Source organism: Misgurnus anguillicaudatus, chromosome 19, assembly GCF_027580225.2.
Source record: "Misgurnus anguillicaudatus chromosome 19, ASM2758022v2, whole genome shotgun sequence".
In the NCBI taxonomy this organism is placed as follows: Eukaryota; Metazoa; Chordata; class Actinopteri; order Cypriniformes; family Cobitidae; genus Misgurnus; species Misgurnus anguillicaudatus.
In genome coordinates, this window is record NC_073355.2 from 29604818 (window position 1) to 29630508 (window position 25691).

The following is a 25691-nucleotide window of genomic DNA, read 5'->3' on the forward strand; positions in this document are numbered from 1 at the left end:
TCTGATGCTTTTTAATGTTACTATATTACACATTTTAAACCTAAAATCATTAGTGCCGTGTTGTTTCAATGGTTTCGTGAGAATCACCCACGTATACAGTGATACACGTCTCTGTGTGGACAGCCTTAAGGGAAATCCCAGAAGTCCCAGTTACAAATTTGACTGGTAAATGATAAAGAATGATTCGCCCTCGTATTTATTGCATTGCAACAGATTGATAAGCAGACATGCTTTTTGTTATTGGTTGTAACTTTTGATACTTTGCGGTAAAGATGGCTCTCCTATTGACTCTGACCTATCAGTGTGGTTCTCATGAAAAATTTTTTGAAGACCACTGTATTATACTGGTAAGCCACAGATGTGATATACATATATATATATATATATATATATATATATATATATATATATATATATACACATGCATATATAAACTTATTATTTAATTACATATATATAATTACATATGTAATTAAAAACCACTATATATATATATATATATATATATATATATATATATATATATATATATATATATATATATATATATAGTGGTTTTTAATTACAACTGGTCTGCATAGGTGCATTGGCTGAATTTTTTCACACGCTTTTACATTATAGATCATACCGGGAATCTCTCAATGTGGGTTGTGTTAGGTAACGGTGGCATTGTTGGTTAACAAGCATCTCAGGGGGACATTCTGAATTCAATTAAGCATCTGAAAGGCTGAAGACCTTATGTTTGTTCAAACGAATCTGGAGCTACTTGTGTGTCTCCCTCTGCACGGTACTGTCTGCAGTCGGTTGCCATGACAGCCAATCGGAAGCCTGCTGTTACGCAGCCACGAGTTAATGAAACCATGACCGACTCAGAGACCATCAGGACGTCAGTTTCCACACTTACTTGCACTGTTTGTGATTATGTTAAAAGGCCATAATTATTGCCTTTATTTCTTTTGTATTCAAAAGTTTTCATGTGGGCAGAACTGTATATCTGTTTTTTTTCCAGTATTTTCAGTGTTGGCTGTTTATTGTAACCCAGGCACCTACACTAGACATACCGGAATAGTCATACCGCTTTTTTCTCTCTCAAAAGAGGCATAAGAGGTTTTTGTGTCTGAATGGGTTTTGATGGGTCCCCATGGTTCATCATTGTAACATTTCCCTTTGGTGCATTATCTATAAAAAGCTACTGCCTGTGGTCATTTAAACCACATGGCACTGAAATTTTTCCACCTGACTAGTCCCAAATTTCCCCGAAATGGCTCAGATGCTCTCCACATATACCCATATAATAGTCATCAATTCAGTGATGTTTCTTTAGCGCTTTTCACAATTTTGCTTTGTTGCAAAGCAGCTTTAGAAAACACATTCAGTAGAGACATGACAGAAATGAAGTGATAGTAAACAGGAATATTATAAATTATTTTTCATGAGATTGTTGAGGTTGTTTGCGATTGGAGTTTTGCCGTTTTTGTAATCAATACAGTTATTTGCATATCTGTAGAATGAACGCTCAAACAAGCATAAATGACCGAACAATGGCCATATTATGAATCTACTTAGTCTAAATGGTCCCCAGCTTTCCTGGGCATCCAATGCATCTTTTTAAAAGTGGACTGGTAAAGCGAGCATTGAGATAGGAGGGCATGGTCACTGGAGACAGCACCAGAACTTTCTTTATTAAACAGTAATTCCAGAACAATAGTGGGGTATTGCTTTATAAGTGGTCCAGATGATTGTAGCATCTCCATTGTTCCAATCACGCCCGCTGGGCTGTTGAGGCCTTCGGCTTTCTGTAATTCAATGATCTGATCAGCACAGTAACAGTGGTGCTCTGTATTATTGCTGCTGTCTCTGCTGGTCTGTGGGGGCCTGTTCGGAGACCCCTGCTCGCTCTCTCATTCACACAGTCTTTCTGTGGCTGTCCTCCAGAGAAACATCACAAAAGCATTAACATCCGTTAAGCAGGCTGAGCATGATGATGGAGAAATGAGATGTGTGTGCTGGTAGGAATGAATGAGAAATGACATGTTTGGTAACGTTTTATATTTTCTGTCATACCTTCTGCCAAAAGGACTTTGGATAAAACAATAAAAAGATGTATCTGGATTAACATCAGATTTTAGGACTACGTTTAGGCCTAAGGCTTGGATTAGAGGGCTTAAGGAACATTGTATTATATCTACAATGAAAGTGACCAGGGACTCCAATAGACGTACGGACGTCACGTGACCTATTCTGTGTTCGCCAGCAGGAGTGAATATGAAATGAATGGCGCCAGCAGGAGTTTCATGGCAACAGAGTTCACTGCACACTTTAATTCAAAAGATATGTACATCCAAAACTTAATAAATTAAACATAATAGATCCCTATAATGCATTTTAATCGAGGGGCAACTTTCAAATCTCTCTGATGAAGCCAATACGGAAGTCTGCAATACTGCAATAGAGGCTGGCTCCAAAAGGGAGTCAATTCCCATAGACCTCTATGTTAAAATGCCCAACATTACAGTAGAAAATAATATGTTTACAGCCTGGTAAAAAAGTTGTTTTTGGTCTGTATAGCTAATTTTCCCCTTTATGACAACTGTGAGGGGGTGCATTTTTTTGTAAATCGTCCGTTTAAATTATATTAAGCCTTAAAGTTTTGCATAATTAAGGGCGTGGCCACTTGAGTGACGGTTGAACAGCCACTGCTGTCACTAGAGTAGAGCTAGGCGGGCGTGCGGCCAAGATGGCAACACCTACTTTAAGCTTCATAAACGATCTTCAGAAACCTATGGGTGACGTCACGGACACTACATCCATCTTTTTTACAGTTTATGCTTTTAACATGTATCGTCCCAGTTATTTTCCACATTTTAAACTTTTTTTAATGTCATTTCAGGGTTACTTTTAACATGAAACTCTTCCACAACATCTTGAAACAGTAAGGTTTGTAAGGTATAAACAGTCTGGTTTAAAATTATTGTTCAACCACTATCAATACCAATGATACAGCACTCAAGGGCTCTACGATTGCCTGCCAAAAGGGCAGAGTTTAGTCTCCTGTAAAGTGTAGTCCAAGAAAATAGCATAAGAAGGATCTAAATGCAGATAACTGTAGTAGCTCAACAGATAAGAACATAACTGCATGGCATGACATGGTCAATAAACAAGAAATGATGACTACACATACAATGAACAATAACCACCCAGATAGCATGCAAACCATTGAAACAATGTTAAAAACAGTTGATTTGTCAATGTTAACTGCATTGAATCAATATCAGGTTTGCACCCTCCCTTAATATTGAAAAAATATTGAGATTTCAACAAACCACCGTTATTGTGATAGTGTAAGCCGCCAGCTCCATGGTATGATCATCACACCGCAGCTCTTAAAAAGGCAACTAGGAAAATGGAAAGAAATTATAGAAGCACAAAATTAGAAGTATGGCGTGCAGCATGGAAAGATAGTGTTAAACACTACAGACAGGCTATTAAAACCGCCAGATCTACCTATCTTAGCAAGCTTATAAATGAGAATCATAATAACCCTCGTTTCCTCTTTAGCACCGTTGCAAAACTGACTAGAAACAAAGAACAAACAGAAACCAATAGTAAACTCCAACACAATAGTAACGACGTCATGAACTTCTTTTCTAACAAAATTACGGCTACAAGGGAAAACATCGTAGCTACACAGGCAGCCACCACTCTACCCGTTAGTTCACTTAACACTAGACTACCACACGAACATCTTGATTCATTTAAACCTACTACAATAGAAGAGCTCTCTAAACTAGTAACGTCATCCAAATCATCGTCCTGTATATTAGACCCCGTTCCCACAAAACTACTTAAAGAGGTATTTCCTGTAGTGTCAACCCCGGTTCTAAATATCTTTAACTCATCGCTAGAAATAGGATACGTTCCAACATCTTTCAAACTAGCAGTTATTAAACCGCTGATTAAAAAACCACAGCTTGATCAGGGAGAGCTTAATAACTTTAGACCAATCTCAAATCTCCCTTTTCTTTCGAAAATATTAGAAAAGGTAGTGGCAAGCCAGTTACGCACATTTTTGACAAATAATAGTACATATGAAAAGTTCCAATCAGGATTCAGGCCCCACCATAGCACAGAGACAGCGTTGCTTAGAGTTACAAATGACCTCCTATTAACATCCGATCGTGGTGAAATCTCAATTCTTATATTATTAGACCTTAGTGCAGCCTTTGACACAATAGATCATACAATCTTACTCAATAGACTAGAAAACTATGTTGGTATCAGTGGTCAGGCGCTAGCATGGTTTAGGTCGTATCTAACCAATCGCTATCACTTTGTTTATGTAAACGAGGAAGAGTCATATCACTCCCTGGTTAAATACGGTGTACCGCAGGGATCGGTTTTAGGTCCTATCCTGTTCTCGTTATACATGTTACCTCTAGGAGACATTATCAGGAAACATAACATAAGTTTTCACTGCTATGCGGATGATACCCAGCTTTACATCTCCTCACATCCCAGCGAAACACACACGTTTTCTAAGCTAACAGACTGCCTTAGCGATGTTAGTGACTGGATGGCACATAACTTTCTTAAGCTGAACTCCAATAAGACAGAGATACTTATTATTGAACCGAATCGCTACAAACATAATATGTCAGATTACACGTTGCACATAGATGGCTGCACTGTGGTGCCATCTTCCACGGTAAGGAACTTAGGTGTGATGTTCGACAGCAACTTATCCTTCAATAGTCATATCGCCAACGTCTGCCGTACAGCTTTTTTCCACCTTAGAAATATCTCGAAAAAACGCCATATACTGTCTACATCTGACGCAGAGAAGCTTATCCATGCTTTTATGACCTCTAGAATAGACTATTGTAACTCGCTACTCGGGGGATGCCATGCAAATCAAGTAAACAAGCTTCAGCTAGTTCAAAACGCTTCCGCAAGGGTACTTACTCGATCTAAAAAGTACGACCACATAAGCCCAAGTCTGGCATCTTTACACTGGCTACCAGTTAAATATCGCATACAATTTAAAATATCACTACTCACCTACAAAGCTTTAAATGGCCTAGCACCCTCATACCTTAGAGAATTACTATCAGAATACAATCCATCACGCACACTACGGTCACAAAATTCTGGTCTCTTGATTATCCCTAGACTATCAAAAGTGTCTAAAAGTGGAAGGTCATTTTCCTACTTAGCCCCTAAGCTCTGGAATGATTTACCAACCGATGTCCGAGAATCAGACACAGTCGATAATTTTAAATCTAGACTTAAAACTTTTCTCTTCAACAAAGCATTCGCATAATTTGTCTAGTAAAAGTACTTAACTCGAAATAGTTATTTGTACCGAACAAAGCACTCGCGGTCATAAAACAGACCAACCAAATAAATAAATAAAAACCTTATCTTAACGTATAGTCGGATTGCGATGTTGGAACTTTCGTGTTCTTGTGAATAGTATGCCATACAAACCCGTTTGCCACTGAACCTGCATTAACGACGACAGTGGGGCCTCCAGCCTTAGTCAAACGGGTTGGCACGTATGGTCGGGTTGCGATTTTGGCGCTTTTTTGTGTCTTGTGAATAGTATGCCATACAGACCCGTTTGCCACTGAACCTGCATTAACGACGACAGTGGGGCTTCCAGCCTTAGTCAAACGGGTTGGCACGTACGGTTGGGTTGGGCTTTTGGCGCTTTCTTTATATTGCGAATACTATGCCATACAGACCCGTTTGCCACTGAACCTGCATTAACGACGACAGTGGGGCTTCCAGCCTTAGTCAAACGGGTTGGCACGTATGGTCGGGTTGCGATTTTGGCGACACTTTTTTGGTCTTGTGAATAGTATGCCATACATACCCGTTTGCCACTGAACCTGCATTAACGACGACAGTGGGGCCTCCAGCCTTAGTCAAACGGGTTGGCACGTATGGTCAGGTTGCGATGTTGGCGTTTTCTCATGATCTTGTAAATAGTATGCAATATAGACCTGTTTGCCACTGAACCTGCATTAACGACGACAGTGGGGTTACAGGCCTTAGTCAAACGGGTCGACAGGTTTCATTTTCTCTTTCTCTTAAAAATCAGAAGGTGACCCTTAGTTACCATATATACCGTCGCAGTGGGCCCCCAATTTGCAAAATCCTCAACTGTGGATAATATAATTATGCCGCAATAGTTAGTCTGTCTGAAACTAAGCTGATTAAACCACATCACTGTGTGACACTTGCATTACATGTGAACGGCCCCTACGCTAATATGATTTTGTTTTTCTCTCCCTGTCCTGTCCTCGACCCTGAGGACAATGGGACAAACAGACCCAGTTCCGGTAGATGTGAAAGTCGACTCACCTCTGATCTACTGGTCGTCCATCACTGTGATGCCCAGCTGATGCCTGACCAACGACCACCGGCAGAACCCGCTTAAACCCCGCTTAATCCCCGCTTAATCTCCTTATCCGTTTATATGTGTTTATATACATATATATCTCCCAGGGGTTTTTCCCTCCTAGGACTTTTTATTTTTTTTTCCTCGACTCAACAACCCGGGGTTTTTGTTTTTTTTCTCCTAGGGGGTTTTTTACCCCGGGGAGGTAGCCTGCTTGGGCTTAATTTAGCTTCTTCTCCTAGACGTTACATTAGTAATACGCTCGTTCATAATGTCGAGTCATAGCCTCAGCAAATTTGACAGCTTATGCTATTGTGTATTATGTTGTGCTATCTGTCATTTTTCTGTGCTTTTACTGCTTCTATTAATGTAAAGCTGCTTTGAAACAATTGAGTATTGTGAAAAGCGCTATATAAATAAAATTGAATTGAATTGAATTGAATTGTTTGCTTTAGTTGGGTCCTTGACTCTTGTTATTCACTAAGTTCAATCTTTCTTTTCTTTTTTGTGTTTGTATGTGTTTATGTACAAACGCATGTACATTGGAAAAGAAAAATGTGTTTCAAAGTTACGTTGAAAAATATTTCTTTTTATGAAGATGTCAAGATGATATAAAATTAAGCTGCTTTACATGATTAAATTGATCCATTTTTGACATTTATAATTGTTTTGGTTTGTAAATACACTGTGACAAGACAAACAGAAAAATTGCTGACACATTCAGACATCATTACTTATCCTACAAATCTCAACAATGGTGACAATCATCAAACAAATTCAAATAAAACGATCAACTGCAATGCATGCTGGGAGTTATAAATTAGTTTAGTACTACGATGATACCCAGCATGCATTGCAGCATGAAGCTTTCTTTTGTTGATCGTCACCATAGATGAGATTCATAGACCGATTCATGATGTCAGAGATAGATTCAGTAGGTTAACCCTTTAAATGTGTTTTTATAATTCTCAAAATAACAGACCTGACCCTGCTTCCAACTAGTACTGTAATATCCATTTCGTAAACAACTTTAACAGTATTTCATTTATATTATTTAGGTGTACCTACAAGAATGAAACTACTTGATAACATTATATCTTTGTTTTCTTTGCAATAGCAGATGTGTTTTAAAAACTTACCATTAACACACAAGAGTAAAGGGCCCAACTAAAGCAAACACTGATCATGATAATGGCGATTTGTTGAAATTTCATTATTTTTTCAATATTAATGGAGGGTGCAAACGTGATATTGATTCAATGGCAACATTGCATGACATGACTTCAAAATAAAAGACATGATCAAGAGAAAGATCAAGACCCTTACAGCTACGTGAAGTCAGAGCTCTATAGATTAAATATTGGGGACTGGCAGCCATAATCTCATTTACTTTAAATATATGGGAAAAAGTGTAGTGTCAACATTCTTTAAAATGTCTATTTTTTACACATGGAGAAAGTGATAGTTTTGAGTGAAAACTTTTCCCTACTTTTCTTCTATTTTTTTCACAGTTCTATATCTATTTTACAGTTACCGTTGCCTACACTGTAAAAAAAAATTCGTAGAAATTACAATGTTATTGCAGCTAGGTTGCCGGTAATTTACCGTAGATTTACATTTATGTTATTTACTGGCAAGAATTTGTTCAAAGTTAAATACATTTTAAATATTAACAAGTATTTATCTTTACAGAATAAAACTATACAATAACAGCCTCATGCAAAGCATTCTGGGAACCAGAAATCATCATCAACCTTTTACTGTTTTTGCTTTAGATTTTGTTTCCCAGAATGTTTAGCTTGATGCTGTTTTTTTAGTTTTACTCTATAAAGACAAAGACTTGTAAATGTTTAATGTTCATTCAATTTTGGACAAAATGTTGCCAGTTAAAAACATACATTTAAATCTACGGTAAATTACCGGAAACCCAGCTGCAATTTCTACTGAATTTTTTTACAGTGTACAGTAAAATCTCTGTGCCAGTATTTTCACCAGCTGGGGCATATTTTTCCAAAAAACAGCATCAGGTCTTACTAGGACAATGACTTGATACATGTTCTTCCACAGCAAGAGTCGCCTTACAGTTTGAACTTTTTTGCTGTAAATGGGGTGCAATCATGAACTAGCTGGGGGGAAATCTGTACAGATAACAATATTAATCTGCTCAGACAGCTGGGCTGGAGGATATCTTGTGGCATTAGACTGAGGACACAGGGACCTTGGTAGACCTAAATATATATCAGGATTGGAATGAATTTTATCTTAGTTGAGCTCACTGGATCTCTGCCACATACCTTGTGCTCTAATGGTTGTAGTGACAGTCAAATGAGTTCATAAGCTGTGCTGAGAGCAGGAACACCTGACTTTCTGCAAGACATTATAAGCAGAAATATGTTGACCCAGGTACACATCCTACTCCATGCAAAATCATTGAAGGAAGAAAATACATGTATTATTATCAAGGATCAATATAAAATCGTTTTGTCAAGTATTGAGGTAGTGATTTACGTTTTTGTGCAACCACCTGCTTTTTCTACTTTCTCATGAAATGCATTTTGATCGTGCTATCTCTTAAAAAACGAATAAATGAATTTAGCATACAGTAGTATCAAACATTTGGCATAAGCAAAATGCAAGTGCAATGAAAGTGTCTTTGGATGTCAAATGCAGGCCTCTACCTGTAGCCATTGTGCAATGTCCCATCAAAATTTACCATTGTTGGATTTTACAGTAGCAGCAATAAAAAAATTAAATATCATGTATCTTTCATTTTATTATTACTGTAGTTGCAGATGTCTGCACTGAAAGCTTCAAGTACAAAAAAACCCTTTTGTGCAAGCACGCTTGATTAAAAAACTCTGAAATTCTGAGAATGCCAATACTTCAAAAGAAAAGGAGATATTTTTTAAATTAGGCATAAAAGTGCTTCATAAAAAATGCTACATAAATGAGAAACAGTATAGCTGATTTGTGGAAATTGTTTGTAATAGTTCCTTTAATCTGAGTGACTTTTTAACACACTTACAAATATTTATCTTTATGCCAGTTCTGATATTATATTGCACAATGCATATGCAGTATTTACAAATGATAAATTGATACCATCGCTTTGGATAGGTTATTATTTTACATTTCCATGTACACGGTGGCTGCTCACTTTCCTTTATAAGACAGAAAGAGAGATTACTGTTGGTCGTGCTAAGGATTCTGGGATTCGAGAAATGGCCTGACATTGATAAGTCTCTTGGTTTACGCAGATTGGAGAAAGCAGCAACCCTGGGGCTGGAATAAGCATTGCCGTAAGCGACACGCCCCCTGAGCTTTCTGTGATGGAAGGTTGTTTTTAGGGATCTTCATTTACCACTTTTTATTTGACGTGGCTTTGCACAAGCTGCATAATAAGGAAATGAACCGCTTCTTACGGGGGCCGAGAAATATGCGCCCGTTTGCAAATAAGCACACAAACAGCGGGAATGAAAAATGCAATGCAAAAGACAAGCCTCAGCCCCACGGCGCAGATCCCACAGGGTCGTTCTGCATCGTACTGACAGAAAGCTAGGGAAGTGCTTAACCCAGCTAACTGCTGGAATATTTCTACATGTAAAGCAAAATGCTCAGTACAAATTTATTTCTTTGGTAGTGGCGGGTATTTCTAAATGTGCACTTTAAAAATGGCTGGGTTATTTTTAAACCATGCTGGGTAAATATTGGACAGAACATACCAATGGGTTAAAATTGACACAATGCTGGGTTGTTTTAACCTAAGTGCTGGCTTATTATAACATGGTTGCATAACAACAACCCAACACTTGGTCAACCCAGCATGTGTTCTGTCCAATATTTACCCAACATGGGTTCAAAACTACCCAGCAATTTTTATTGTGTGCAGTCTTAAAGCAATGGTGTATTAGAAAAATATTTGGATGAAAAACAAAAAAAACAAAGAATAGTCAAAATGCATGACTTCCAGCATTAGTGATTTTACGTAAATAAATTTACACTCTGTCCTGTCAGAAAACAAATGTACAAAAAACTGTACCCCTTAAAGGTTAATTTTTATGCCTTTGTAGGTATGCAACACATTGAAATGTTGTACCCTTTGGACCTGTGTACCTTTAAGGACCAATTTTGTACCAGTTAAATGTTAAAAAGCTGTACTTTTAAAGGTACACAATAGATCCTTAAATGGACACTCCACTTTTTTTGAACACTTGATTTTTACCGTTTTGGAATCCATTCAGTCAATCTCTGGTCTTTGTCTAGCGTTACCACTTTAAGCATAGCTTAGCATTAAGCATTGAATTCGATTAGACCATTAGCATCGTGCCTAAAAATAACCAAAGTTTCGATATTTTTCCTATTTAAAACTTGACTGTTCTGCAGTCACATCATGCACCAAGACCAACAGAAAATTAAAAGCTGCGATTTTCTAGGCAGATATGGCTAGGAACTATACTCTCATTCTGGCGTAATAATCAAAGACTTTGCTGCTGTAACATGGCTGCAGGAGGCGCAATGATATTATGCAGCATCCGAAAATAGTCCCCTTGGTTACTTTCAATAGCAGGGAGGGGACTATTTTTGGGCACTGAGTAATATCATTGCGCCTGCTGCAGCCATCGCAACTTTTAATTTTCTGTCGGTCTTAGTACACGATGTAACTACAGAAGAGTCAAGTTTTTAAATAGGAAAAATATCGAAACTCTTTGATAATTTTTTAGCACGATGCTAATGGTCTAATCAGATTCAATGGATTATGCTAAGCTATGCTAAAAGTGCTAACGCCAGACCCGGAGATCAGCTGAATAGATTTCAAAATGGTAAAAATCAAATGTTTAACTCTTAGCCTATTTTCAAAAAAAAGTGGAGTGTCCCTTTAAGGTACAATAATGTACCCAAATAGATACAACATTGTATTATGTTTTGTATACTTGTAAAGGTACAAAACATAACCTTAGGGTACCACCTCAGTGACAGAAAACAGTTTTGTATTTTTATTTCTAATAGTGTAGCACATTGCATTTGGGGGGCGTCATACAGGGTCAGGTTCATCTGACACCCCAGGGGTGTCCCATATGTCAGAGCCTTAAAGGAGAGAGTAAACTTCAAAGAAGGCGACAAAAACAGTAAAAGTAAGGAACTGTCACACTACAGTAACTGAAAGGTAAAACATGTAGGAATTTATAGGCTGCATCAGATACTTCCTGTAACCCAGCTCTCCAAACGCCCGGGGCTTGCTTCTGTTTTACTTTTCGGAAAGAGAGAGAGAGACTTTTACATATTTCAGCCTAACCACATAATGGAACAGGCAATTCCCCAAACTCTCGGATGTGTTAAATTTAAAGTGAAATAACAGATTTAGCATTCTTTGTCTTCTCCTACTTTCAACAGCGGGAGGTCTGTGATTCAGCTCTGAATCGTCTGCTTGGCACAGAATTATCTGAGTTGAATAATTATGTGTTGTTAACCTACTTGATAACTAACTGAGGTTTCGGTTAAAAAAAAACAAATGTTGCTGGAATGAATTCTGCATTTAATATAAGATAGCTGTAGACTTAACAGAAAAATATGTCTGGGTCATATTTTATCCAAATATTAGATATTATAAAACACAGGAAGGTACAACATAACCGAATAACACCTAATCTTGTTTCCTCTTGTGTACCACAAATGCTCCCCATGTGACAAAGGTGAGCCACCGGAGACATTGATCTCCCTTCCACAATCACCTCTGTCAAGCATGTCCGGTAAATCTGGCCCCTAAATCCTGCACGTACAGCAATTGACTAGTCTCGAAATGGACCCAACACACAGTCTCAACTGGCATTTACCAAGACCATCGATCTGTGTAGCCCAAATACTCACGTTTAGATAAGAAATGTAATGACCTCTGCCTGAGGAGAATTAGACGGCCGAGTGCAGTGAAAACAACAGAGGCGGGAAAGCGACAGGCGAAGCAAAAACAACATCTTATCAGTATGTGAAGCATCGTCTCCCTGTCAAAGGTGTAATCCCACAGATGAATGTGAGCAGGGATGTCCAACCATGATTAAACTTTGTGCAACAAGCCATAACATGCCACATAATACACACTCTTCATTTCACTATCCCTCCTTGGCTGCTTTGCTTAAGTGGCTCAGTAAATTAGTTTATGTTTGATTCTAGTCAGAGGAACATTTCATTTGCTCAAAGCTTGCTCTTTCATAGCTCAGGAGATTACATGGAGGGCTTTAGTTTAATAAATATCAACTTTCAACCATTTTTTGTATGTTGACGTACAGTATTTTGCAAAATTCTTAAGCCACCCGTAATATAATATTTTAAAGAAATGCAAATATAATATACATAACAAGTATTTAGTTTAAGCTCCCCTTACACTTGAGCAATAGCAGAAACCTGCAGGCTCTATTAAAGGATAACTTCACTTTCTTAAAGAGCACCTCTTTTAAGATTCACATTTTTAAACATCCTTGGTGTGTAAGTGTGTATTAGTACATGTTAATGATTTCCAAAAGGTACAAACCCCAAAGTAAACGATGACAAGGGTTATCGTCTCCAACGTAAATCTCTTTTCTTGGACTACAACAAACACACGGATTGTAGGCAACAGTTTACTTCCTGGGATTGGTGATGTAGACAAGACCGACATTAACATAATTCCTCCCACTTTGGACTCACAGCCTGTAATGGCGCTTTTTCATTGGGTGCAGTACGTAGTACCCGCTACTTTTTTTTGTACCACATCGGTTGGGGTTCCAAGCGACCCGAGCTGATACCAAACGTGACACGAAAACACTTTAGATCACTGATTGGTCTGAGAAAATCGTCACTACCAGCGTCATCGCTATAATATTAAAGATTAGCTTTACCTTCGTGCTAGCTTGCGCTGTCTTGAGCAAACATGTTGTCATCTGTGCTCTGCTATAAGTTCCCAAACTCCCTTTTAGCGATGAAAACATCCACAGGTTGATAATCAGGGACACCATAAAATTTTTCCAGACTTGCAGTTTGTGGCAGAAGCACGTCAGCATTATATATGCTTAAATGCAACTTCAATGAGGCTCAGCGGAGCGTTGTCGACTGACGCCACGGGCCCTATTTTAACGATCTAAGCAACGTCTAAATGGGCGTGTCCGAATCCACTTTTGCTAATTTAACGACGGGAAAAATTATTTGTGCACCGAGCACATGGTTGAAAAGGGTAGGTCCTATTTTTTTAATGATTAATGGGAGTATTTTGGGCGTAACATGCAATAAACCAATGAGAGTCTCAGCTCTCATCCCCTTTAAAAGCAAGTTGCGCTGGCGCTATGTCTAATCCCTATTTAGATGACAGACTTTGTAAACTGAAAAACTAAGCGGAGGAAGAAGATACCCAGTTTAAGATTAATGTTAAAAAATTGTGTTGTATTGAAATTGTTATTTTTTTATTAAAACCTTTAAAACCTGTTTTTATTTAGTCATTGAAGTAAAAATGCAGGCTTTTAATAGCTTTAAATGTATGGCTATCCAATATCATCAAAAAATAATTTGCAAGTATGTAAGAAAAGGTTTGTACTGTAAAAATACTTTATTTGTAACAAACAGGAGATAAAGAATTTACAAACGGCTCTCCGCACTTTTCAGCACTTGGACAGCGTCAGTTTTTTTTAAGCATTACTTAAAAATGTTTCTCATCTCACCATATCCACAGGTACAGAGTCATCATATACAATAAATCCATGAGGTAGCATTTAAAAAAACATTTAAAAACAGAAGCATTTGTTTAAAGCAAAGCATTTATTTACTTACCAGGCTGCAGGTGAAGCAGCTCTTTGTGCCTTCTAACGTCTCATAATTAGTCCTCATTTATGTTCAAGAGACTCAATAATAATCTTCTACATTTAATCCTTTAATCTTTCATATTTAAAAGCATTTTTGTGCTGCTGCGCATTCATGTATGTGTTAAGCAAACCTGCGTTGTTGTCCCGTTTAGGCGCATATTACTAATGCGGTCTTTAAATAACAAAAAAACATATTGCGCCATTGACTTTAGAGTTTAGACTTTAGACCAGGTTTTTTATGGTCAATGGTGTAGTCTATTTAAGTTGCCTCAAAATAGCAAAGCGCCAACAATGCGCCTGAACACACCTCGTTCAGAGATCAGAATGCCCATGGGCGCAAAAGGGGGTGCAAATGCATTTGCTATTTAAACAATGCGGTGCTAAACGTAAAAATTATAATTGCGCAGGGTGGAAAATAGCAAAAGACACTTGCGTCGTGCATTGCGCTGGGTGTAAGATAGAGCCCCACGTGTTTGAACAGAAACTGCCATGCCCATGTGAGACAGAGGTAGTGATAAACGCGATGTGCAAACGTCTATTTGTGTTGGCCAATTTGAATTTTGTGGCGGACTGAGAAATAAATAAATGTATGGGGATGTAAAACGAAGATTCTCTCTTGTATATGAAAAATAATGTGTTTTTAACCATAAACCACGCGAACACATTGTATTATACCAAATGTATAAAATAACGGGTTTTTTTAGCAATGAAATACGTGCTCTTTAAAATAAAAATCCTGATAATTTACTCACCCCCATGTCATCCAAAATGTTGATATCTTTCTTTGTTCAGTCAAGAAGAAATTACGTTTTTCGAGAAAAAACATTCTAGGATTTTTCTCAATTTAGTAGACTTTATTAGACCTCAGCAGTTTACAGTTTAAATGCAGTTTAAAATTGCAGCTTCAGTGCAGCTTCAAAGGGCTCTAAACAATCCCAAATGAGGCATAAGGGTCTTATCTAACAAAACAATTGTCATTCACTTTTTTAACCACAACTTTTTGTCTTGCACCAGCTGTGTGTTGCATCAGCGTGACCTTACGTAATGCAATTTGCTCTTTATGTAATATTACGGCTCTCTAGTCTCACTTTGTTTAAGAGAAACAGGTGAAATATTAAGCAGGTCTGTTTTGTGATTTTTCTTTCCTATGGGTTACAAGCAGTACCATACGAAACACGTTCCATATGACTTTATCTCTCTCTCTCTCTCTCTCTCTCTCTTTCTTTCAGTGTAAGGTGTGAATGGTAATCAGTGAAAGCAGCTGACGCTTGTTTAATTGGTCTAACCTGCTTTGCTGAACTGCAGCGTTCCTGTGAGAATATTTTGGCCGTGGCTTTAGTATTTTGTCCCTTTCCAATTCACCATCCATTCTGTTTCATGCTACTATTTTTATTGCTCTAACAAGGTTCCGGGCAGTGCATGCAACAGCCGTGGAGCTGCAGGTGCATTGTGGGAAATGGATGGTCTCATCATTGCTGAAAGTGGGGAGGGAGAGGTGTGGCCCCAAGGAGCTATGGCAGCTGTGCAAGGTCAAAAAACCATGAGAAGATACAGGTGGCTCCCTGCCTGTGGAAACAGAATGAGCAGGTGAAAGACTCAAAGAGTGACACGACCTTCACAGGCACAACTCGGCCCCTCCGAAACTGAGGCATGCTGTGCGTGCAATTTAATACAAAAGGATCTCTCTCAGGTGTTGCGAGCGTCTACCACCTCATAACCCACAATGTCATAGCCAGCACAAACAAAAACAAAATGAACTCGAGCCAAGTCAGTTTAATGTCACAGGAAACGTGAGAAAGAGCGGAAACAATTTGTCAGGGAAAATTAACGAGGATAAATTATTCAGCAGATCAATAAATCTGGTTAATTATAGAGCTCGGTAGACTCTTGCAAGAGTTGATGTTAGCAGCCTGGATACTGACAGAAGTGTGTGGTGACAGATGAGAGCCCCGTGGGGACCGAGGTCAAGGTCAGTTGCGGGGATGTGATGGGAATTGCTCCATGACTCCAATATCCAACTTTCAATGACTGATGCCATAAATCAGGACTCCAGAGGATGCCTGAGAGGAAAGCCGCGGCTGAATTACGACACCATCTTCTGAACACGAAAACAAGATGCCGAGCAGAGCTACGGCAGTCCTCCGAACTTGGTCGGCTGGCAAACAGGCTGCGATGGGCCTCTTAATTTCCCCCTCACATCTGTGCCATTGAGTCGCTGCGCAATACAGTAATTTAACTCTGTGCCAGTCCGAGTAAACTGCGTGCCTGGGAACACTTGAGTGTGATTTATTTTCATGTTGCATGGTTGACTGTGCTGAGTGTGTCACTGTTTTTGTCCTCTGGGAAAGTGCGTACTCAGGTCAGAGGTTCAACTTGATAATGCTTCATTTCTCTTCCTTTGGCATGATGTGGCTCAGTGGTGGATCTGATGTATGGAATTACAACGGCATGAGTCAGCCGAGGTTAAACCATAGTGGAAAGATTTGAGGATTCATGAACTCATATTTGAACAGAGATTGAAATAGAAAGGGGAAGAGGGAGAGATTGACAGAAATAAAAACAGGAACATTACCATAGCGCTCGTTGTCTGAAATTTTCGTTTATTTAACCTCACTCAGTCTCACCACTTGAGTGTTACAGAGCACTCACTTTTTTTTGGTTTTGATGATGAAGGTGAAAATAAAAAGCAATTATTTAGATTATTGATTTTGCATGCATAACTATTGATGTCCTTTTCGGTAAGAAATCACAGATTTATTCACAATGGATCTCTATCAGCATGAACAATTCGAATGCTCTCCACAAAGCGAACAAAAACAAAAGAAGAGGGTTGAGGAGGTAATCTAGCTGTGCATACTGCAGCCCTTCAGAGCCTGAAAAATCTGAAAGATGAAGATGCTTCAATAAGCGCTGGTGAAACTAAAGCAGATGTGCTTCACAATCTAGCCAGCCCAGTTGATCAGCCTGTCTATGCGAAGGAGGGCTATTTGTCCATTTATAGTAAGTCGGACAGACAGAAGTAAATATATAGGCACAATTGTAACAAAACATTTTGAATGGAGAAACTGAAAACACAAACCACAGAGAAAAAATATTTTTGACTGTATTACTGTAATCCACATTTTAATATGCAAACACATAGGCATGATGTATGTGTTATATATGAAAGGGATACTGTTCATACAGTCGGTAGTTATCGGAAAAATAAACCCCAGCACAGGATCAGGTCACCCTGAACAAACGGCTGCATTTACATTATCCAACATGTGACACGACTACTTGTCACATGAGCAATTAATTGGACAGAAAATATTGATTTGCAATTTTTATTAGCTCATTTGTAAAAATAAAATGAAATCTGGCATGAGAAAGGGGAGAGCAGCTATTTCATTGCTAAAAAACTATGTTAATGTATAATATAATGTATAATATAATGTCTTTGCGTGGTTTGTGGTTAAAAATACACATTATTTTCCACATACAGTACATTTTTGGGTAATATACTTATGCCACAATAGTTAGCCTGTCTGGAACCGAGCGGATTTTAAACCAAAATAATGTATGACACTTGCATTACATGCGAATGACCCCTACGCTAATAGGATTCTGTTTTTCACTCCATGTCTCGTCCTCGACCCCGAGGACAATGAGACAAACAGACCCAGTTCCTGAAGTATATATGCATCTCTCTCAAGGGTTTTTCTCCTTCCAGGAGTTTTCTCACAGGGTTTTTCTCCTAGGGTTGTTTTTCATCCCATGGAGAGTCAGCCAACATTGGCTTAACTTATCACTTTTCTGTATACGTTACATTATTACTACGCTGGCTTGTACGGTTTATTATTAGCCGCTGTATTCTTCTGCTTCTTATATTATCTATCGATTTTTCTCTGGTTTCCCCTACATCTATTCATGTAAAGCTGCTTTGAAACAATTAACAATTGTGAAAAGCGCTATATAAATGAAATTAAATTGAATTTTTGTAGCTCTAGATTTCACTCTCTTCCTGAAACGCACGGATTTGAAGCTCTGTGTCCCTGATTGGCCAGCTAATCTGTACGTTGTGATTGGTTCTGAATACTTTTGACGTCAGCCGGAAACGTGACCCTCCTTACCATGTTTGAAAGATTTGGTTGCTAACAGGAGTTAAAGGAACAGTATGTAGGATTGTGGCCAAAACTGGTACTGCAATCACACAACTGGTGGCCAATACACAAAATGACAACATTAACATCAGTTGAGGGCTGCAACTCCACTTTTTAAATGACAATATCCTGAGCAGACCACTGTTGTCAGTGATATAAGTATTTGAAATGAAAATGATTTCCTAATGTCTAATGAAATATCAGGGCCATTTTATGATTAATTGATATAAATTTCTTACATACTGTTCCTTTAACTTACAGGCTGTAAGTCCGAAGCGAAGGAATTATGATAATGTCTGTCTTTACTACATCACCAATCCCAGGAAGCAAACTTTGCCCACAATCCGTTCTTTTGTTGTAGTCCAAGAAAAGAGATTTACGTTGGAGACGATAACTTGCGTAATCGTTTACTTTGGGGTATTTGCCTTTTCCATAACATGTACTAATACACACTTACACACCAAAGGAAATGTAAAAATGTGAATCGGACAATAGGTGCTCTTTAAAAATTAGAAGGAAGCACTAGTCGAGATGACTCCTGACTGGTACAGTATATGTGTAGCTCATTTGGTGGAGCATTGCATTAGCAGTGCTAAACGTTGTGGGTTCAATTCTTGGAACACATATATTTGCTAAAATGTATAGTTTGAATGCACTGTATGTCGCTTTGGATTAAAATGTCTGCCAGATGCATGAATGTGAATTTCAGTACCGGAATGTGCAGTGTGTTTTGGGAATAAGAAACCTCTGAATTTCACGATTGATGAAAAAGAATCAAGTATTTTAGAGACCCATCTAATAAATCATGTTAAATGAAATTAGTGATACTTGCAAGAATAAAGCTCCACCCCTTAACATAATGTAACTGAGATGAAAGAATCATACAAATTAGCCTGAAATAGTTACGAATTGCAATTTGATAATTCATAATCATACAAAAAAGCCTACTGTGAAATGTAAAAATTACCCAAATGAAACAATGTAATATAGTATTTACTAAGGTAATAGTATAGTATATTATTAGTAATTATAGTCCCTTTATACTAATACACTTTAACATTTAGAGAGAGAGAGAGAGAGAATATACTATGATATATACTATATAATACATTATTTTTCATTTGAGTAATTTTTACATTTCACAGTATGCTTTTTATATGATTATGAATTATCTAATACCAATTCGTAACTATTTCAGGCTAATTCATATGATTCTTTCATCATAGTGACATCACCTCACAGGTACAAAGTGAAGTATGACAGAAGAGATGTAACCTATGGGGAAACGTCCGCCCGGGGGCACGTGTCCTGTTGTTTTTTTACTCCTGTTCATGGATCTTACGACCCACACGTGCACGTAGCGATGGTGAATGTCGATGTTTCCTCGTAAGAGCACACCTCCTGGTATGATGCCTGAGGGGCTTTCTTTCTGTTCCTCAACCATTCTGTGAGGGGCGTGGAGTGTGACTGTGCCTCGCGCTCTTTTGTTATTCATCAAAGCGTTGCGATATCAGTGTTGTGAATTATAGAGCAGTAGCATCGGGGTAGCTGATTCAATTTTAATGATGTCAAGAATGCTGTGAACAAACAGCGGTGCTCACGACGCTCTGATATGTGCAGGAGGCAAAATCGCGTGTATCCTTATTTCTCAGGCTCTTGAACTGTTGGAGGAAAGGAGAGGACATGGGGTATTCCCATGGAAACCAAGTCTCCCTGTCGCACGAGGCTGCCGCGCTATGCAGGATGAGAGATGGCCTTAGTTTTGATTAAAAAACTGCAGGCTATTCTTCACCTGGGTCTATTGTAGATGTTGACTCCTCTGGGTTATCTCTCTTTTCTAAATCTGACAGGTTAACACTATCAATTAGCGGTCATTGATCGGGTGAACAATAATAAGGGCTGGATGAAATATGATGCTGTTGCAGAAAAGGGTCCTAAATGAAGAGGTTGGCAGAAAGGTAAACGATCATTGTATTTACGTTAAGAAAACTTCTCTGGCTAACCCGTGAACGACATGATAATCGTTCTGGAAACCAAAATTGTTAGCTCACCTCACCTCAGTTCACCTTCACCCCCCTGAGGCGTTCATACAGCACCTTTCACATATAAATTCGTAGAACAATGTGAAAGTAGCCTATATAGCAAACTAAAAAGGGGAATAGGGTTTTGAAATGTGCTGATTCGACACGTGGACAATTACACTGTAAAAATACGCTGGTTGTTTCAAGTTCAACCCATGGTTTGGTAAAATATGGACAAACCCAACCGTTGATTTAAAATAACCTAGGAAATGTCCATATTTTACGAAAATTTACCATGGTCTTACTATAAATAAAAGCAACGACTGGGTCAACGTTTTAATCAAAGATACCCCAACTTGCCCTTAACTCAAACCCTAACTATTTTTAACCCCCAAATTAGTGTGGAAAAATAGTTTAAGAAGATTTTTTAAAAGCTCATCACCCAATCCTAAATCTAACATGCACCCTAATCCTGCAATCTAATTGGTTAATAAAATGTTGATCCAGGACCAACAATGCTGATCCAGGATCACATCCTACTTAAATTTAATAGTAAATGGTAATTAATATGCCAAAAAAACTTATAATGAAACCATTCGTAAGAGACAACACAAATTTTTGTAGAGTTTTGGATATTTTTGATGCATCATAAAAATTTTGCAAATGTTTAATTTTATGCAAGCCAGGTTTCTCCGTTTCCTTAGCACGTAATTTACAGTTTCGCCACAGGGAGGCGCATCAACTCATTTCATCCCCCCCTCTCTCTCTCCTCCAGCGCAACATTGGCCACTCGCCCCCTCTCTCTCTCTCTCTCCTTTTCCACGCTGCTTTCGCGACGCGGAGCCACAAAGCTGTCGGCGCACGGCAGTGGCACCTCGCCGCTTCAGGGTGAAGATGTTCAGCAGTCTGTGCGCTCGTAAGTCGGCTCGCAGATCTCGGTCCGCGTTAATAGCCGCACTGACAGTGCTGCTGGTCCAAACGCTCATCGTGTGGAACTTCAGCAACCTGGACACGGGTGAAGACAGAAAAGACAACGCCAGAGAGAAGAGGGACCGAATCGGCATCAACAAAGCCTACAGCGAGTACCCGAAGAGCGGCTTCCAGAGGAACCATCACCAGCCACCGCTGGGTAAAGCGTCCAACCGACATAAACAGCAACCGGTAAGGATGACATTTTATCATCGCTCGTATGAAAATCCCCATCTCTTGTTCGCAGCGCTCCATTCATTCCGCGCGGTCCGTCATAACGGGCCCGTCGTAAAGGATGCCTGATCCCCACATCCCGTGTTTCGGGGTGGTTTTCCCCGGCGGTCGCGAACGTGTTGGTTATTATTGTAATGCAGTGAAATGCAGCTTACGTGACTGCTTGTTTTCTGTTATATCGAGATGTGAGAGCATCACAGTGCGTATAGATGCAGTTTGGTTTATTACTTTGTAGCATTTCACGTGACTGATAGCTGCCCACTGAAAGTTGTTATGGACTGCCAGTTTTTATGCATGGCTTTGACATCGTGTTTATCATATAGCTCGTGATGGGTACTGGGAGAGACGTTGTCATGACCTTTATGAAAAGTAAATGGATATCTCATCATGTGGTTAACTGTATTAACATCAGAGGAGTATGGTCGGATCATCATATATCTATATAAACATTCCTCTTATCCATGATTTTTTATAATGTAGTATAGTAATATGATATCTAGTAATATTAAATGTGATATAATATTACATAATAATTTGTGTAATAAATTAAATGCAAGAATATATTATAATCATTAATATTTAATATTTTTCAATTTCAGTTCGTGCAATTTATTTTGATTAGCTTCTTTGTAAACATATTTTTGTAATACAAGTTAATATCAAAAAGTGTTACTTCGCATAGCCTACTACTGAGAGTATATTAATACATCAAGTGCCAAAATGAATTGCGTTTCTATCCCTCTGGCTATGAGCTGCTTACCTGGATAGTATTTTGGAGTTTTGTTATGCAGCAGCATTTATGTTGATGTCTAGAATGCTGTCTAGTTAGGCAGCACGATATGTTTTAAGACGCAGCCAAATTGTATAAAATATTAACCAGTTTCACTCTGAAAACCTTACAGACATCACTGATGTACTGAACAACGTGCACAATTTTTAAGGCATAATTGATGATGATGTTATATTCCATTAACATAACGCTAACCGTAATAGGTTTGCCTAATCTAATGAATCTAATCTAATCTTAATATCATCAGTATAGCTTTGTTTCAAAGGCATTTTTGTCATCCAAGAGAGACGTGTCATATTGTGTTTATGTTGCTGTTTGTCACCGTAGTATAAAATATGAGCGCTGTAGCAGATTTTTACTGCAGGCGAATATTATCATCTCCATTTAGTTACCATGTGGTACGTTTCGTTTAATTGCGGAGGTGTTAATTTAGTTTTTCTAATCCAGGTGTAATGCAGACTAGAGCGAGCCCGGAGCGATGTTCCATCTCATTTAGTCTCTCGCTAATATCCCCTAAGACTTGTTGCTTTATCTGTGTCTAATGTGATAACTCTATTCTTCTGTGGTCGAATTTAAGCCTGAAGTCTAAAGTGCACGGCTTAATCCCTCCAGCGCTAATCATCGGTGCCTTTGGACTCCCAATTCCCAGCGGGACTTGGTTCTCTCAGCTTTGCCTTCAACTTGTCACAGTTTGGCACGAGCGTTAACGTCCGGTAAATGTGAGCATGGCGGCAGAAGGGCTCGCTGCCATTGCGCTTTGGTGTGAAGCGTGTCTGCCTTTGGTGTCGTCTGCTTTGAAATGCTCCCTGTAGAGTAATCGTCGTAGGTCCAACTTTGCTGTACCACTCCATTTCTTCAAACGAAGCTGATAATGATAATCGAGCGTGGTGTGACCCAAGCACAGGTGACCTTTTTATCAGTTCTGGATTGATGGAGTGTCCTCGTGTGTTCTGTATCTTTTCTCCCCTTCCATCATTCTTATTGCACGCCTCTTTCACATTTGTTTGTGGCCACGGTGGGTTGTTTATTCTGGCAAACAGGATTGGCAGAGGATTAAAGTGGGCACCCGTAGCTGTGCTATCGTTTCAGCTGTTTATCTCGGTCCAGGTTGCCGTGGGATCGGCGAGGTGGGTAAGGAAAGTGTTTCAGAAGATACATCAATACAACCAGAAGGATTTGAGACCTGCTGAGACCCCTAGATGAGAAATATACACCTGTCAGTCTGTTACTAGTCTTTACTCTAGGGCTGAACAATGTAAGCTGGATTTCATATTCTTTTAATTTTGGGAGGAACGTCGATATTCTCTGGAGTTTTTTTGCAAAGTGAAATTAATGTTTACATTAGAGTCAAAGCGTCATGTGAGATGTCACAATGACCATTATTTTTAATGGCGTATAAATAAAATCCAACGACAAGTGTTTCTTTCCTGTTTGAAAGTATACAGCTGTACAACATGCAAGCTGGTTGGAAAGCTTACGTCAGACCTCAGTGTATATTTCTGCCAGAGCTTTTGTTCCAAAAAAGGAGGGTCATATCATACAATACCGATACAGACGGTATTGTCTCATAACTTATGTTACAAAAACTTGATATACCGCCCCAGCTTTACTTCATTGTTTATTTAAATCACCCACTGGTGACCTTTGATGTACCTAGTTACATATTTTTTCAGTTAAGCTCCTATATGTTTCCAAAGCACCATACTGGTGCAGTTTATTTGGCTTTTGAGTATGTGTATTAGACTCTTGAGAATAGGTTTGCAAGCAATATGAGTCTTTGTTGTATTGCTGTTTCACTTCACCTGGCCTCTGTTCTCTCGAAGGGGGGCAAACACGGGTGTTATTTGTTCCTTTATGTCCTTTACTTTGTTTAGCTGCTGACCTTTCCTCAATATCGCAGGTATGAGTCTGCTGGCACATCATCCACACGTCAGCATTTCTGATTAAGATCCGTCCCCTTTTGGGGCCTTTGGAGATACTTTCCCGAACATACAGTAGCATTGCCTTTTCTGTTTGCATTTCATTTGAATATTCAGTGTTTCTTATGATTCTGTGCTGTGTATTCCTCTCAACTTTACGTGGAAGTTCCATTTCTTAGTGGTAATGTAAAATGGGAAGTGGATTAAGCCCCAGATAAATTTGGCGTTTTCTGTAAATGAAAATGTTTTAATTTTGCATGATTTTCGACACGTCAGGAATTTTTTGTACCACGTATGTAAGAATTTCCAAAAAAACCAAAAAGCCAGATACAGGTGCTGAAATTATACATTAAAGAAATAATACATTTAAAATCATTTTCCATTTACTCTCTCATGTCATGCTATACCTGCATCAGGGTTTCCTGCAGAAAATTGTTAGTTAAGGTGGTTTGGGACCGGGGGGCGTGACAATCGAAGGGGCGTGTCACAGTTTGTCATGATGAAAATTAAAATATTTTTATTTAAAACACTCAAATAGAACGTCATTTTGAAGAAACTATTACAGAAAATGAACACATACTAGATTATTAATGAATTAAATGTTTTTTACCTCTAACGGGAATAGCTGTGTGATGAAGTGAAACTAAAGGGTTAATAAACATAAAAGATGATGTAGAACGTCTGGCGAATGATGATGATAGCGCGAAGATTGTTAAAACTGATTATTTCCCACTATTAATTACATTATCTTTAAGGAGTGTAACTACTGTAGCATGTAAATAATGCACATAAATAAAGTGAGCAAGAGCGCTCAACAATTATATCTAATCAACAGGCACGTTAAACCTAGCTAGGTTGCTCAAACAACAAAATCACCAGCTAACTTACTTTAAATTTGCAAGAACTACAGACTATTACAATAACAGGCTTTAATAAACCCAAAACATAAGTCCACTTACAGTTCTCACGGACACGCGCTTTATCAACTGGCTATCCACGTCGGACCACGTCTTTATCTCATTTCGGCCGTGTGTCGCGCGTGCATGCTCGTGGTGTAAAGCGCGTCCGCGCTATTCTCCGAGATGTTTTATCAACTGGCTAGTTATCCTCTAGACAGTGACGGTCCAGACCACATCTTTCTCATTTCGGCCGTGTGGTGCGTGTGCCCGCTTGCGGTGTGAAGCGCGCCTGCGCTATTTTCCGAAATACACTTGACGGCCTTTTGTGCAGCGAATTTTTTATTATTTTTTTGGACGACCTAGTTAAGGCGGTAGGGTTTCCCAGCTTAGGCGGGCCACCCGAACTGCAAAGTCCTGCGGGAAACCCTGCTGCATGACATGAGAGAGGGGTCTCAAGCCTTTTTTGTAAGCAAGGCCTACCACAATGGATA

At 38.8% G+C, this 25691-nt stretch overlaps 1 protein-coding gene and 1 long non-coding RNA gene across 3 annotated transcripts in view; one reads left to right on the forward strand and one right to left on the reverse strand.

Annotated features, from left to right (window-relative positions):
• xylt1 (xylosyltransferase I) overlaps positions 1-25691 on the forward strand; it is a 102111-nt gene that overhangs the window by 11884 nt on the left and 64536 nt on the right. The window contains exon 1 of one of the 2 annotated variants that reach the window (XM_055194191.2): positions 21183-21550. The exons of the other annotated variant lie outside the window; for it this stretch is intronic. Coding sequence (XP_055050166.2) covers positions 21284-21550 — 267 coding nt within the window. The 5' untranslated portion in view covers positions 21183-21283. Of the gene's footprint in view, positions 1-21182; positions 21551-25691 lie in introns of those variants that run through there. 2 annotated transcript variants of the gene reach the window in all.
• LOC129436212 (uncharacterized) lies at positions 1671-15813 on the reverse strand. Its single transcript, XR_008641750.2, has 3 exons — positions 15513-15813; positions 8698-8770; positions 1671-2006 (listed from the first exon to the last, which is right to left on the reverse strand). It is a non-coding gene; the product is annotated as an uncharacterized lncRNA (long non-coding RNA).